Consider the following 17,699-nt stretch of genomic DNA (forward strand, 5'->3'; position numbering starts at 1 on the left):
TCTTGTGCGAATATATTCCAGAAAGTGCAGGAAATGTGTACCGTATGCTAATATTACGATTTTTTGTGCATCTCATTCTCAGCAGATTCTTCTGAAGAGGAAGATGCCCCATCATTTGCCCCATCCAGCTCTGTTGATGGCAATAATACAGACTCAGAGTTTGAGAAGGGCTTAAAATTAAAAGGGAAGGGCATGGACCCACCCAAATCTATCTCCACTCCGGTCAAGGATGAGTACGAGTTTGACGAGGATGATGAGGAGGAGCGTGTCCCACCTGTGGACGACAAGCATCTGCTCAAGAAAGAGTTTCGCAAGGATCCCGTCATCAAGACAAACAACTTTATCTCCATACCCAAGATGGAGGTTAAAACCTATTCCAAAAGCAACACGCTAACACCAAAGAAGGCTGTGCGCAGGATCCTGTCGGACAGCAACAGCTCGGATGAAGACGACAGGACTTTGTGTTTTACACCCACGACCACACCAAGGCAACCTGCACCTCAGACCAACGCAAAGAGCCGGGAATCGACGTCGCTGAGCTCCAAGCAGCAAAAAGAGAAAAGTAAAGTCAAGAAGAAGAGGAAGAAGGAGACTAAAAATAATGTTAGCAAGGAGGTGCGCTTTGGTAAAGTGAACGACAAGTTCTGCACCTCAGACTCTGAGATTGGGGACTTGGAGAGCGAGGACGATAAAGGATCCATGCAGAGTGCAAATTGTGTTAAGGACTCTTCTACGTTGAGCCTTAAAGATCCTTCTGTCTTTAGCTCTCTGTCAGTTTCTTCTTCATCCTCATCGCATGGGAGTCTGAGCTCACAGAAACACACGCAGTCTCTGGCAGAGCAGCACCCAAAGCAGTGGAGGACAGATGGCTGGAAGACGGTGTCCTCTCCACCATGGTCAGATGTCAGCTCCCTCTCGGACTCGGTCAGAACAAGGCTCTCTAGCGAATCGGACTACTTGTCTGCCGACTCCAGCGTTGAGTCTGTGAAGCAGGTGAAAAAGAAAGTGCAAGATAACAGAAAGAAAAACAACACGCATGCCAGTGCGGTAGACAAAAAGAACTCTGAGTTTTACAAGAACTCGAACACAGATGGAGCCATTTCTAAAACAGACAAAGATGGGAAGGTGTTGAAGAAACACAAAGTGAAACACAAACACAAAAGTAAGGAAAAGGATAAGGCTCCAAGTGTGGTGTTGAGTCAAGACATGAATGAAAAGTTTGTCAAGAGCTTTTCTTTTGACTTCGATGACACGCGGCAGAAATCGCTAATTGTTGACTCGGAGTCGCCTTCTGAAAATAGGGTCAAACTTTCAAAACATGAGAAAGATCATTTTAAGAAGGAGGACCGATTGTCTAAAGGTAAATCTGAAGACAAGGACTGGCCAGGTAAAGAAACTCAAAGGGTGGTCAAAGAAGAGAGGTCAAAGAAGACAAAGGAGTCAAACAAGGAAAAGGTGAGCAAAGAGGAGAGGGACAAACCTTTAAAGACTGAGAAGGAGAGAATTATAAAAGACAAGGCAAAGGAGGAGAAGCAGAAAGCCCATAAAGATGATAAAAAGAAAAAGTCTAAGGATAAATCTCTTAAAATTGACAAAAAGAATGAACAAAAAGAAGAAAAACATTTTAAATCTGAGAAAAGCATAAAAGAAGAGAAGGAAAAGTCTAAGAGGGATAAAACTATCAAGGAGGAACCCGATTATGAAGACTATGACTTAAAAAATCACTTACTAGAGGAAACCAAAATGAGTGCATCAGATGATCCCCATGATCGGTGGCAGTCAGACATGTCTTCTGACAGTTCGCTTTATGGAGATGATAGCTGGGACGCCCCTGTAAAAGAATACAAGTCAAATAATGCGGTCAAGTTAATTGTAGAAACAGTGAAGGAGGAAAGCAGGGACCGAAGAAAGGAAAATAAAGTCAAAGATAAAAAGCCAGATCATGGAGATAAGCGTCCTGAAAAGGAAAATGCATCAAAGAAGAAAGACAAGGAATCCTCTGAAAAGAATACTGAAAAGAAAAAAGACTGGACAGACAAACAAAAGTTCAATTCGGGTCAGTCATTGGAAAAGGAGAAGAAACGAAAAGAATCAGCAGAGGGTGTCAAAGAGAAGAAGGAGAAGGACTCTGTGGAGGGCAGCAGAGACCGAAAAGATTCCTATGAGTTTACTAAGGAAAGGAAAGACTCCAAAACAAAACAAGAATCTCTGAGAGATGACTATGGGAGTGAGGCCTTCTTTAAAGACAAACCAGAGAATGAAACCACTTGTAAGGCTGACCCCAGAGAGAGGAACCACTCTGGAAAGGAAAGGGAGAAGAAAATGGATTGTGTGGAAAAGAAAGAGAAGTCCAAAGGAGAAAAACACAAGGACAAGCCTAAGGACAGAAATTTGGACCAGGAAAAGGAGAAACCTGAGAAAAACTCAATCGATAGATCAATAAAAGAGAAAGATCTAGAACGGACCCCCAAAGACAAGCGGGATGGGGCTAAAGAAAAGCATAAAGATTCTCATGTCAAGGACAAAGAGAGGAAGATGTCATCTGAACAGATTAAAGATAAGAAAGAAAAGACATCCCAGGACAAACATGCTGACAGAGAAAAAGATTTCCTGGAGTTTAAGAAAGAGGAGAGAAAACCTGAAAAGGCGAGAGAGAAGACATGGTACACTATTGCAGATATTTTTACAGATGAGAGCGAAGATGATGATGACAACTACAATGGGGGTGTCGCAAAATTAAGTGACTCTCTCGGACTATCAGATTCTCACAGGAAAGATTCCACACCAGACATAGATGAAATGGATAATTTCCAAACAGATAAACATAAGAAATACTCTGAGGGGAAAACACATTCCACAGAAAAACAAAAGGAAAAGGAACATAAAGATAAGAAAAAGGAGAAGGCATCATTTGATGCTGGAAAAGAGAGAAAAGCCTCCATGGAAAAACACAAAGATAAAAAGGACAAAGATTCAATTGACACAAAACACAAGGAACGCAAGGACAGAGCATCTGTGGATTCAAATCAAGACAAGAAAAGCAAGCAGAAACTTCTTGACAAGAAAGATGCCAGTGAAGAAAAGAGCAAAAACAAATACAAAGACAAGGTAGAGCACTTAAAAGAAAGAAAACTCTCAAAGGGGAGTGGCGAAAATGAGAAATCGTTGTTGGAGAAACTTGAGGAAGAGGCAATGAATGATTACAAAGATGATTCCAATGATAGAAATAGTGAAATTTCATCAGACAGTTTCACAGACAGAGGTCATGAACCCGTGCTAAGCAGCTTCTACGATTCCTCCAACATCAGTATACCTGACATGTCCGAGGAGAGAAGAGAGTCTATATCCATCTCTAATCCACAGGATAAGTTCAGAGAGAAAGAGAGGCATAGACATTCCTCATCCTCATCATCCAAAAAGAGTCATGACAAAGAAAAGGAGAAAGTCAAGAAAGAAAAGGGGGATAAAAAAGACAAGTCAGAGGAGATCAGAGAATCATATGGCCGCAGAGAAAGCTTGCCCTTTGACAAAGAGCCCATGCCTTTGGAGGCTGACCCTTACACTTTTCCATATGGTTCCAAAGTTGATGGTGAGGATGACTTGGAAAAGACTCTGGAGTTTGAGAAGGAGATGTCCAAAAAAGACAAGACAAATAGTGTCATTAACAGTGAGAAAATAAAAGACAAAAAGAAGAAAGAGAAGCACAAGGAAAAAGTGAAAGAGGAAAAGCATAAATACTCAGATGGATTTGGGTCCTTCAGACACTCAAAAGAAGAACAAAAATCTGGAATGAAGGAAAACGCTCAAGTCACGAGTCTTAAAGAGAAATCTAAAGAAGACAGTTCTAAATTTGATGGGAAAAATAAGGAGAGGAATAAAGATATCATGGACAAAGACAGAACAGATCTCAAAGCCAAGGTCAAAGATGAGAATGACAAATTCAGCCAGGCAAAAGAGACAACTCGAAAGGACAACCGCCCTCGTGAAAAGCTTTTGGTTGATGGTGATCTCAGACTAACAAGTTTTGGCAAAATGCTTAGTTTAAAAGATCAAGAGATTGAGGAGCGTCATAAGAAACACAAAGAAAGAATGAAACAGATGGAAAAACTGAGGCATCGGTCAGGTGATCCAAAACTCAAAGATAAAACTAAATCGAATGAAGAACTTAAGAAGAACCGCAGTGAACTTTCCAAGAAATCTGGTTCAGTGGAAAGTTCTTTGAAAGAAAAAAAGTTCAAAGATATTGGCCTTCCAACCCAAATGATGTCACCTGATAGAAAGCCGATACCTATGGACAGTCAGAATTCAAAAGACTGGCTTGCTGGCCATCAAATAAAGGAAAATCTTCCTGCATCTCCTAGACCTGACCAGAACAGACCAACAGGTGTCCCCACCCCAACATCTGTGATCTCATGTCCGAGCTATGAGGAAGTCATGCAAACTCCACGCACTCCGTCCTGCAGTGCAGAGGACTATCCTGATATCATATTTGATGGTCTCGACTGTCAGAATTCCTCGGCCACCACTATGTCCATGAACGCCTGCTCCCCTTCCTTCTTTGATAGATATTCCAACTCATCGAATAACTTCCAGGAGGGAACATGCATAACACCAGCAAAGAACTTGCAATTACCCCTTGTGAGTCGTTCTGTCACCTCTGATGTCAGAAGACCACTCGAGAGTGAGTTCAAAGTAGAGGCAGAAAAGTTTTTGCAACAGCCACTCATACCAGAAGGCACAGCATTCGAGTCTTCAGCCTCGCATATTACCGAGGACAAGATGGCAGCTGACAGACTTAATTGCCTTTCCCCAACATACTTTTCACCCCCTATTGAGATGATGTCTCCCAGGCCTGACCTATCACAACACGATAGAGTTCCTGATGAAGCGCCTTCTGTAAATTCCCTCAACGATGGCATTGAACACTCAGGGAGTGTTTATAACAACTATCTCATGAAGCCCTCAACTCCAGTCCATAGACCTGAACCCCAGGAGCCTTGTTTGGATATAGCGGCTCCCCCAACTCCGGCTCCTGCTGCCCTTCCTCCCATGGATATTGATGATCTCTCAGAGCCACAACAAAGTGGACCGGTTTTAATGCCAGCTCACCCTGTCAGTGTGAGTGACTACTTGCCTCCTGTTGTTGAAGAGCAAGAAGAAGAGGAGGATGAGGAGGAGGAAGATGATGATTTTGTTGAGGATGGCACAGAAGTTCACCACGCCGAAGACGAGTCCAGAAACGATCCCACATACTCACTCGGGATTGAGGAATCTGACAAAAAGGCTTGGCTTGAATGTCCAGATAGAAGAGATCCTGATGAAATTCCCATAACACCAACCCATCCACAAGACAACTACATGGAAAACTCATGTGATCAGCCCTTAGCCTGGAACTCAGACGCGCTCATGAAATCACCTAATGAGAGTTACAGAGAGGTCGAGGCTGCCGTGTCAAAGATAAGCAGTCCATATTCACACTCCGATTGTGATTTGCAGCATATCCCGAGTGTTATGCCTGTGACGCCACCTCACTCTGCTTATTCCAGAGTATACTGTCCATCACAAATATCGGACTCTCATTACGAGGTCCACAAAGACACAGTGGAAGACATTACATCACCGGAAAGACCTGAAACAGAGGCACTGGAGTCCGAATCAACTCGACTAGAAACTTTCTTCACTGATTGCAAACCAGATCCCGAGGAAGAGCAGATGGACCTGGAGCCCCCATGTATGATGAAAGACAATATCCAAGAGTCTCCCCCCACCTATGTTGCAGAGAACTGCATCTCTGTAGCCCCACCAGTCAACCAAGAACCTGTGGTTTCATGGGTAGATCCATTCCCTAGTGCAGCTGATGAAATGGATGACATGGGTCCTTTCTCTATACCAGAGCTTCCTTTCCAGGAGAAGGAGATGCAGGAGCCTGATATAACAACCCCAGAGATTGCAGAGAGTAAGCTTCCACCTTCTCAGACAAGACCTCCAGTTATTGAGACAAGCGAAGATGTTGATATAATGGATGTTGACTTGACGAGTCTGTCCAAAGCATCTTGTTCTCCTGCAATTGTGCCTCCTACCGAATCTGGTCAGGATTTGGTTCCTCCAATAAGTGAGGATGGATATAGACCGCAGTGTGAGTTGGAGCCAGAGCCTCAGAACATCCCAGATGTTCCTCCCATGAAAGAAACAATCCCAGAGGAGAGGGAAGCATTTGAAGAAGTGGATGAAAATGTAAATTTGTTTTCTACTGAGAGTGAAAAGGACAATGAATACAGGCCAAAAGAAACAATCCCGGATACAATGATGCCATCTGTTATGGTACAATATTTGGAGCTACCAGCAACCACAAAATCACATATATTAGGACAAAATCCCGTGGTCGTTTTGGGTCCCTCATGTAGCCCTCATCCTGTTCAGGTTCAATCTGTCTCGATGCCTAGTAGCACACAAGTATCAGAGGCCCTTGAGACAACCGCCAAGTTGTCTGTGACTATACCAGTGTCTGAGGCACCCAAGAAAGTTGAGGAAATACCTCAGAGGATGACCCGGAAAAAGGCTCAGATGCTGGCCAATCAGAACAAGCAGAGCTCATCAAGCATCACCTCTTCAGTATCCTCCTTACCAATCACAACAAGTGTGACCACTTCTTGTGTCACAGTAGAAAAGGAGAAAGAGCCCATCACCTCAACCACAGCTCAGACATCCACTCCTTCTGTACCTCCACTAATCACCAAGTCAAAAGGCAGGCCTGTCGAGGACGATGACAACCAGTCCCAACATCCACGCAAGAGAAAGTTTCCAAAATCTGGCCAACAGCAGGTGCAGGTCCAGCTTGTGAACACCGCAATGAAGCAGACTCGGGAGATGATCCAACAGACTCTGGCAGTCATCGTGAATGCCATCAAGTTGGATGAGATAGAGCCATACCACAGTGACCGTTCCAACCCCTATTTCGAGTACCTTCAGATCCGCAAGAAAATCGAGGAGAAGAGGAAGATTTTGTGTTACATTACACCTCAAGCTCCCCAGTGTTACGCAGAGTATGTGACGTACACAGGCTCTTATCTACTTGATGGCAAGCCTCTGAGCAAGCTTCATATTCCAGTGGTAAGAATTTAATTTTTGAGCATAAATACTCTTTAACACCTAAACCATTAGCAGCATAATTATACTGACAAGAGACAAGACATTGATGATGTTGATATAGTGGTATTTTATATATATATGTAGAGAGAGAGAGAGAGAGAGTGTACAGGCCAAAAGTTTGGCAACATTACTATTTTTAATGTTTTTGAAAGAAGTTTCTTCTGCTCATCAAGTCTGCATTTATTTGATAAAAAATACAGAAAAAAATGTAATATTGTGATATATTATTACAATTTAAAATAATTGGTTTTCGATTTATTATACTTTAAATTATCATTTATTCCTGTGATGCAAAGCTGAATTTTCAGGATTATTACTCCAGTCTATCACATGATCCTTTAGAAATCATTCTAATATTCTGATTCATTATCAAAGTTGGAAACAGTTCTGCTGCTTAATATTTTTTCATAACCTGTGATACTTTTTTAGGATACTTTGATGAATAAAAAGAAAAAAAAAGAAGCAAATGTTTTAAAAATAGAAATCGTTGGTAACAATAATATACACTACTGGTCAGTAATTTGGGGTCAGTAATTTTTTTTCTTTCTTTTTTTGAAATAAGTCAATACTTTTATTCAGCAAGGATGTGTTAAATTGATAAAGTGATAGTAAAGAAGATTTATATTATTAGAAAATATTTTTTTATTTTGAATAAATGCAGTTCTTTTTAACCTTTTATTCATCAAATATATTAGGCAGCAGAACTGTTTCCAACACTCATAATGAATCATCATATTAGAGTGATTTCTAAAGGATCATGTGATAGACTGGAGTAATGATCCTGAAAATTCAGCTTTGCATCACAGAAATAAATGATAATTTAAAGTATAATAAATTGAAAACCAATTATTTTAAATTGTAATAATATATCACAATATTACATTTTTTTCTGTATTTTTGATCAAATAAATGCAGGCTTGATGAGCAGAAGAAACTTCTTTCAAAAACATTAAAAATAGTAATGTTTCTAAACTTTTGGCCTGTACTATATATATATATATATATATTATTCTTATTATTATTAAATATAATATTAGGGGTGCAAAGGATCAGGCCCCACGGTTCGGCATGCATGTGATTCGCGGATTAACTGTTAAATTTAACCATCATAGAGTGAAAGTTTAGCATTTGGATGAGTTTTCTCTTGCCAATTTACACATTCAAACGATTTTAAATGCAGAAGAGGTGACAATCGGGACTCACGCATTCTGTGCACACGCAGAGAGAGAGAGATGCGCATTTCAGAGAGCATTCAAACACCTAATTTATTCCTCTTTCGCGTTTCCTTGCACTTGAATGGACACACACACACAAAATTGTCAAAATACCCGTCTAAATAAGGCAAGTATTCTCTCTGTAATGTCGTGTTGAGAAAGAAACCGGATGTTTGTCAGTTTTCAGCTTTAAGTTCAGCTAAGCTTTAAGTAATAAATGAAAAGCAAAGTCACCCCACGGGTTTGTTTTTTTGTTCGTTTTTTTGCTGATCCGGAAAATTTTCCGATCCGTGGCTCAAAAAACGTAAATGATCCGAACTGTGATTTTTGTGATCGGTTGCACCACTATTTAATATATTATATGGAGCAAGATTTTGGACATCATGCATTGGTTAACACACAGTATATCTCCATTAATGCATTTCTATTGTTGATATAGAGATGTCCTAAACTATTTTCCCTACTATCCTAGATTGCTCCACCCCCATCTTTGTCGGAGCCCCTGAAGGAGTTATTCAGACAGCAAGAGGCGGTTCGGGGAAAACTAAGACTGCAGCACAGCATCGAGAGGGTAAACTCTTACTCTTTGCCTTTAGTCTTTCTTTATTTTCTCTTCTTGCTTTCTCCCCTCAGTGCATCACTGAGCTCACTTCAAAAGTCACCCGGTTAGCATGTAATGATCACACGGCACAAATCCTTTGATTCATCAAAGGCTTTGTGTAATAGAACAGCAAGTTATCTGCAATATACATGTCAACTAAGCAAGCATTTCATCTCATTTTCTTCTGATGTTCTTATTGTGACTTGCAGACCTTGATCATTTCAAAAGACTGTTTACTAGCTTTGTCCCTTGATTACTAGATGAATGCCCAAAGGGTATCAGTGGATCAGTTGGATGTCTAGTCTTACTCTGATTTTATGCTCCCTTACAGGAGAAGCTTATTGTATCTTGTGAGCAGGAGGTGCTGCGTGTTCATTGCAGAGCAGCGAGAACAATCGCAAACCAGGCCGTTCCTTTCAGTGCGTGCACAATGCTGCTGGATTCAGAAGTCTACAACATGCCATCAGAAAGCCAGGTGAGTCCTCATTTGAGCTATTAATAACATGTTAAAGATGTTACAATGCCTACGAAAATGTACATTATATTACATTTCTAACTAATCTTGATCTCCAGGGGGACGAAAACAAGTCTGTGAGAGATCGCTTCAATGCTCGGCAGTTCATCTCCTGGATTCAAGATGTGGATGATAAGTACGATCGCATGAAGGTGAGAAGTTTTATATATATGTACCCACATAGATATATATTTTTGTATATTTATGCATATATATATATATATATATATATATATAGATGGCCACATAGAATCTGTATACTTGCATATAGGAATGTCCCGAGCCAATCTCAAGCCTCAAATCAAAAACCCTGTTTTACAAATTTAAGGCGAGACACTACACGTGAATAGGGTAAAAAAAAAAAAAAATAATAATATATATCACCATGAAACTTCCTCAGTTGATTATTTACACAAGTATATTAAAAAAATGTATTACAAGTTTTTGAAATTTGTATGTTTAATTATGCAAATTAGGCATTATCTCATATAAATATGTAAATAAATAAATATGCACGATTTTGCATATATTTTCGGTAGATAGATCTGAACATATGATAAAGCCAAGTGCAAAATAATTGTTTCATATTGTTTACAAACAAGATGAAAAAAAAATTCAGAGGGATTTCAGGATATATGCTTTCATTACCTAGGAAATCAAAATATACTGTCCATAGCCGTAAAAAAAAATATTTTCGCCATATGTTTTTTTATTAAAATGTCACATAAAACAGCCCAGGAATTATTTATTAAAGGAATAGTTCACTTTAAAATGAAAATTCTGTCATCATATACTCACCCTCATGTTGTTTCAAACCTGTATGAATTTCTTTCTTCTGCTGAACAGACAGTAACCAGACAGTTTCTGGTCTCATTGACTTCCATAGTAGGAAAAAAAATATACTATGGAAGTCAATGGGACCCAGAAACTGTCTGGTTACTGACATTCTTCTAAATATCTTCCTTCCTGTTCAGCAGAAGAAAGAAATTCATACAGGTTTGAAACAACATGAGGGTGAGAGATGCGCATTTCAGAGAGCATTCAAACACCTAATTTATTCCTCTTTCACGTTTCCTTGCACTTAAATGGACACACACACACAAAATTGTCAAAATACCCGACTAACTAAAGGCAAGTATTCTCTCTGTAATGTCATGTGTTGAGAAAGAAACCGGATATTTGTCAGTTTTCAGCTTTAAGTTCAGCTAAGCTTTAAGTAATAAATGAAAAGCAAAGTCACCCCACGGGTTTGTTTTTTTGTTAGTTTTTTTGCTGATCCGAAAAATTTTCCGATCCGTGGCTCAAAAAACGTAAATGATCCGTTAGGAGGGTGAATATATGATGACAGAATTTTCATTTTAAAGTGGAGTATTCCTTTAACAAATCCCTCTGAAGATATCTTCAGAATACTGCTAAGTGTATAACTGGAGAGTTTGGTGTACACAGGTGCTACATAGGCTGAGATGTTTGTACTGGAGAATGACAGAAAAACGGCAGTTAAAGAGTTAAATAGCTCTAAATGAGATTGCGTCGTTAGCTTTAAATCCCCCTTTGGACATTCACGATTATTTACTGATAGAAAGGAAATGCCCATATTTGGGATAGCGTTGTGCAGGAGAGCTTTACAACGACACGGGTCACGACAGACTTCAGTGAACAGACGGATCTCGGCGTGTCGCGCTGGAATGCTGACTTCTTGGTAAATTCAGGAGAAACTTACTGCCGCAAGTAAACAAAATGTAATAAAATAAACATCTTAATGTATATTTTCAATGTTATGTTTATATCAGCTTGATAGAACACATATTGACTAGCCCAAAATCTCAAAATCTGTTTTTGCCTGTCGTGTCTCGCCTTAAGGGAGTAATGGACTCAATTCGACTTTCAATGAAGCAAAAAGCAGTTAAATTAGTAATTGATTCATGTCTTTATGTAGATCTACATTATTTCCCCTAGTGTGCAACTGTTATATTTTGTTTTTTTTGTAAAAAAAAAAAAAATTGTAAGAAAAATAAAGCGTCACACATGCTTGTTCCAGCTTCCGTGTTTAGCATATTTGATGCCACTTTTGTAACTAATCACTCAAAAGTTTATTTACGGTTTATTTTAATCTGCCTGAGACGTCATTGCCATAACGTCTTGCTTCGGACTTGACTGACAGATTGATAGAACTCTTATATTTAGCAATAAAAAATCATAATGTATGAATGACAGCCATTCATGTTCAGTGGAACATTAGTTAATGTATTAACTAACAATGAGCAATACATTTGTTACAGTTTTTATTCATCTTTGTTAATGTTAGTTAATAATAATACAGATGTTCATGTTAGTTCACAGTGCATTAAAGGGGTCATATAATGCCATTTTTGTGCAAGCTAATATGATTCTTCAGGGTCTAAATTAAAAGTTTGTAATATACTTTAATTAAAAATTCTCATTAGTATTGTAAGAAAACACTCGTTTTACCTGGTCAAAAACAGCTCTGTTTTCAGCACGCCGTTTAAGTGCATGTGTCTGTAAATGATAATGAGCTTTGCTCACCCCGCCCCTCTGTTCTGTGCGTACACCGTTTGTAACTATAGCGCGTCGTTCATTATAAACATGGGATTATGAATTATATTGAGAACGTTGTACATAGAAAACATGCCGTAATGTACCGAGTGTAAACCTTAGACGCATTCATCGTGAAGCGTACACCCAAGAACAGAACACCACAATCGCTTAGACGCCATTCTGCTCATAGACAGAGCTCAGCGTATCAACAATGACCGCGCGGGCTATGATTGACAGCTCGCTCACGAGCGAGGGCGGGTCTGTGTTGAAACTCTGCTGTCAATCAACAATCATGGGAGGGGCGTCGATTTTGTGACGTCACACGGTCGAACGGCTTGATTTGAGATGGGGGAAAACATAAAAGAAGATTAAAAAAAAAAGCACTGGATGGATTTTTATCATTTTATGATGGTTGTGTACAGGCACTGCCAACACACATTTCAGGAATATCAACTTGTAAAAGTGCATGTACCATTATATGACCCCTTTAACTAATGTTAACAAACACAACCTTTGATTTTACCGTGTTAGTAAATGTTGAAATTAAGATGAATTAATGCTCTAGAAGTATTGTTCAGTCTTAGTTCATGTTAACTAATGAACCGTATTGTAAAGTGTTACCAAATGCTCTTCAAGTCATTTTAACCCTTAAATGTGCAAGCATGTGTATATGTCCCAAAGTCTAACCGTGAGCATCTTCTCCCGACAGACGTGTTTGCTAATGCGTCAGCAACACGAGGCCGCGGCTCTGAACGCAGTGCAACGGATGGAGTGGCAACTCAAGGTACAGGAGCTGGACCCCGCGGGACACAAGTCTCTGTGCGTCAACGAGGTTCCCTCCTTCTACGTGCCGATGGTCGACGTCAACGACGACTTCGTACTGTTGCCCGCGTGACAACGACACACACTCAGACTCTGAGAGTTCGGTCTAACATTAACCATCTATCAAAGAGACATCAAACAAAAGTTCGGTAAGGGCTAGCCGGTTTGAGGAGATTCTTTGAGGAAGAGAGAAATATATATTATATAGAGAAAAAAAGGTAAACTCATCCTTTTTCCTGCCCGAGGAGGAACCGTTCGTCTTTTATAACGGGGAGAGAGGAAAAACACACAACTTGCACTTTTGTCCTCAAGTTTTTTATGCTTTTGTTTGGGATTTGAAAAAGCGAAACTGCTTTGAACCTCCTGTCGTGGGTTACTTGGGCGAACATAAGGGACAGGGGTTTTTATCTGTCCCAGCCCATACCGAGTTACAACAAACAAACAAAAAAGCTTGAGACGGGTTCGTCCACTATTGTGCTCCAGAACAAGAGGACAGACGGCACTGGTGGACACCGGGACAGATGTGCAGGACACAAAAAGAGTGCGACGGGAGTGCTAGCATAGCGTCTCCTCGTTTGGACCCGAGTGTATAATGCTAAAGCGGTGGAAAGAAGGGCTTTCCTGCGGTTCAGGCCCATGTTCAGGACAGCTCGGCGCCGAGCGATGAGGAGAAACTGCGTTCGGTTTATGGAGACGACAGTGCATTTGGTCCCAGATGCTGGATTACACGCATGGGCTGATGGTCCCGAAGCCACGCCTGGTTTCTAAACAAGTGCATAAGGAAAAAAAAAAAAGACTAATAATGTAAGAGCAAATGTTGCTGTCACAAATCACGAGAGACGAGGACTTTTGTTTTATTTTGTTTTTTTGTTTTATGTCTTTCTTTTACTCGGGCATTTCATTGTTCCCTTTCTGAGGAAGTGACTTGAAAAACACTACAGAGCCAACATTAGTTTAATGGAAAAAAAAATTGAAAATTGCAAAAAACTGCAAAAAAAAAAATGAAAAAAAAAAGGTATTCCGTAAATGATGTACAGTTTTTTATAATCATTAACCAATGTATTCTCGCTGCCTTCTAGATAATTTATTTTGCCACACATTACTGCACAGTTGTAAATAACTTATGTACTGTAACATCACTCAGTTAAGTGTAAAAGAAAATAAATGAATAAAAGTTATCATTGTATGTACAGTTCACTTTCGGGCAGCACTCCCCCCCCCCCCCCCCACACACACATCACCTCCCTTCCCATAATCCCATGGGCCAAAAGTTGAACATCGTCAGTATTTTCATGCAATAGTCCGTAAGGTTTCTGTCCAAAGTAAATCTAGATCTTCATCATCATCTTCATCTCCTGATCGCTCTGTCAGGGCCACGATCATAGTTTTCAGATGTAGCAGAGTGATTATGGATTTATTTAAAGAATAGTAGAGGTATATTATTCATCGTTTTATTACACAAGTATATATCTTAAAAAAAAAAAAAAAAAAAGTATAAACCAAGAAAATGCCTTTATACAGTTAACGTCTCTTTCTTTTCTCTTTCTTCCTATCTAAAGCTGCACAAGTCATAGCTAGGATAGTGATTTGGAGATGAATACACGAACCGCCCCATGAACCGTATTAGTACGCATCTGAGTTTATCATCACACATTGTAATCATGGGAGTTTTTGTGTCACGCCTCGTGTTATCTCGCCCACTGCACTATTACACCCGTTCTTAATCACCTCTCGTTAGTGTCCATCCAGCTTTTCTCTCCTTCTGAATCAAATCCGCATTAGTCCCGAAGCAATCGAGTTTTTAAATCGTGACTCTTCAAAGGTCACTTTTATTGCCTGTCCGTGATGTGGACTTTTACAGGTCATTACGACACACACACACACACTTCCGTTCTTGGACTCACTGTTTGCATACATGGGCTCGCTGACTGTTTTTTTTTTTTATATTTATATATATATATATATATATATATATATATATATATATATATATATATATATATATATATATATATATATATATATATTTAACATCCTTGTTAATCACGGTATTTTATTTATTTAAATTTTTTTTTTTAATGCACCAATGTCAATTATTCTCTGATTTTATATTTGGTCCGTTTCCATCTTTACAGTACATGTTAGAAATCATCAGTCAACCTAGAGGGGAATAGTGCAAGAGTTTTTTAGTTTTAAAACAAGTTTTAATTATTAGATATTGTTTTTTTTGGGGGGTGGGGGGGGGGGGCTTGAAATGTGTTTTGATATCTTACCCTTTCTCATTACCTGTACTTCAGTGTGAGGTTGTGTGACGTTTGCTTAACCATCCAGGCTATAGTGTTTTAATTTCCTTTTCTTTCTACCTTTCAATCTTTTGTTTTCATGTGTGGTTGTGAGTCTGTGAAGATCCCACATGACGCAGTTGTGTATGTGTGCATTGAGTCTGGGTGCAACAGGTGTCACTGTCTCCGCAGGTGTGTGTGTGCATTGCACAACACAATCTCTACAAACTCGACATCTTCCCGTTCAGATCTCAGTGCTTTCTTTTTGTGTTGCAATGAAACGCCAGATCAAGTGCTTTTGATGTGCATTTTTTCATGACTTGTTAATCCAATGGTTTCTGTATCATCACTAAGCCCCCGTTTACAAGATGTGTGTCCTCTCCCACAACTGATTCAGTTTTAAAAGGCTTGAAATTGTGATGCGATACAAAAATATAACCCGATTATATCCACTAATTCAGTCACGAGACTCGCTCTATCGTACACACGCTTGGCCTGACCTCTGTCTGCAACACATTACCTCTAATAATTACACGGATTACTGATTATTCCATATGTAGATACGATAGATTAGGTGTGGAGCCACAATTTCAAGCTTTGTTTTAAAACATGTTTTCCACACAGACTCCTCTAACACATGTTGAACTCTATATAAATAGTGAGAATAGCCTATTTATTATCTTTCTGACACCTGTGGTATGTTTGAGTTGAAGGTCTCCGCTGTGTAAATTTTCCTCTTGTAATGCGTGAACGAGACGTTGTACATAGCTGTAAATAATATTCCAGGACGTTTTGCACCCTCCTCTTTGTACTAGTCCAAAACTTGCGTAGAATGTGAGATTCTAACAGCAACGAGACGTGTCGCACTCGCTGCCGGTGATGTAACAATGTATCTTTTTTTATTTGTACAATGTTAGTTGAATTGTGTACATATTGTTGGAGCAGCTATGGGGGAGGGGGAAGGGGTTTGTTGATGCTATTTCAGTGCTGTCAAGAGATCCAGTACTTTCACCTCTTTAGCTGTGTTGATATCCTGCGATTCAAAAAGCGAGAAACTAAAAAAAAAAAATTAACGGAGAGGAAAAATTCTAAATTGTTATTTTCTACACTTGCATGTACAGAGAGCGCGAGAACTGCTGTTGTTCCTCAGAGATTATGTTCGTAAATAAATTTTTGAAATGACTTGGCTTCTGTGATTTGTTTTTGAGAGCTGCAATACCACACATCTGCCACAAGAGGGAGCCAAAGTGATATAAAGTCTTTTTAGAAGTTGAATGTTGAATGTCAATTTGCATGGCAAAAATAACCTCACATGTCATATTTCACTCGACACATCATAGCTTTAACCCACAAACTACAATATTTGATTAGCACATTTTGGTCCAACTCCACAAAGGGTGTCAGTTTCCACTGAATATTTCTCATGTTTTGGACATTCCTTAGTTTTGACTATTAAAAAAAATACATATTTCTATGTTGGCTGTTGTTGTCAAGTGCATATGTGCCTACTGTATAAAGAAATGGTTAATTTAACACTAACCAGGTTATCATGCACACAATTAGAACCTGGGTTTCACTGACACTAAGATTTTTTTTAATCATGAAATATGAAATGACAAAAAAAATTTATTAATCAAATTCAAATTAATAAACACAACTAGTTGAGTAAATGATGACTTGTTTTAGAAATACAATGTGTACTGTAGACTTATACGGAGTCATTGTGGGTTTGTCATGTTTGCGCAACAGCTGTAAAAATATGATACTTCTAATTTTAGTTTGAAGGACAGGATTATTAAACATAAAGCGAAACACACATAGAATAAAATGAGCACATGAGTTTACTGGAACTCCTGTCACGAGCTGGCTCGGCTTTGAATAGATAGTGACTATCCTTTACATTATTTGTGACTATATGAACGGTGTGTTACTTTTGAAACATATAGGCTGGACTTCTGATTCTTTTGAGTCGATACTTCGGTCAAAATCTATTTATATCACTCAATCTAAAAGGACTATAGCGATAAAGATATAGATATTCGTAATAAATATAAAAGAATAGCAAAAGACACACCACAATTATAACGAAAACGGAACAAAGAAACAATATCATTGGAATCACTTCCATAACGATTTTTTTACCCGATAAAAACAAATGACAGCCAATCAGAATCCACCAGACATTGAAGAGCCAATTTAAATTTAAAGTGACAGGCACTTTAAAACTGCGTAGAATAACGTTAAACAATATCCTAATATCGCTGCTAATATAGTTATCGTTGTAATTATATATAGTTTTCGTGATCTGTGGTGTTTGAAAACAAACACACACAAAAAGCTAACCTTATTAATAATGATTAGTATTTATTGATAACAATAACCATGTTGTGAACAATTTAACATTTACCGCAACTTTCGACAACTTGAACAACTTTCGAGATTAAAATGAAACGATAAGGAGCGAAAAAGAAGAAAAGAATCAGTGAATCGGATCTATGACAAGGGTCTTCCCAATGAACCGATTGACTCAAATGAATCCATTCCATTCCCTGTGCTACGTC

General features: G+C 39.0%; 1 protein-coding gene across 2 annotated transcripts in view; it reads left to right on the forward strand.

Annotated features, from left to right (window-relative positions):
• The window catches only part of ankrd11 (ankyrin repeat domain 11), a 162,875-nt gene extending 148,828 nt beyond the window's left edge, over window positions 1-14,047 (forward strand). Inside the window, exons 9-13 of one of the 2 annotated variants that reach the window (XM_081358790.1) lie at window positions 83-7,110; window positions 8,836-8,934; window positions 9,296-9,439; window positions 9,538-9,630; window positions 12,744-14,047. In XM_081358790.1, coding sequence (XP_081214916.1) covers window positions 83-7,110; window positions 8,836-8,934; window positions 9,296-9,439; window positions 9,538-9,630; window positions 12,744-12,929 — 7,550 coding nt within the window. In that variant the 3' untranslated portion in view covers window positions 12,930-14,047. The remainder of the gene's footprint in view (window positions 1-82; window positions 7,111-8,835; window positions 8,935-9,295; window positions 9,440-9,537; window positions 9,631-12,743) is intronic. The other variant, XM_081358791.1, reaches the window with a different exon arrangement.
• The last annotated feature ends 3,652 nt before the right edge of the window (window positions 14,048-17,699 follow it).

Source organism: Scardinius erythrophthalmus (assembly GCF_964197995.2).
Source record: "Scardinius erythrophthalmus genome assembly, chromosome: 2".
Lineage (NCBI taxonomy): Eukaryota > Metazoa > Chordata > Actinopteri > Cypriniformes > Leuciscidae > Scardinius > Scardinius erythrophthalmus.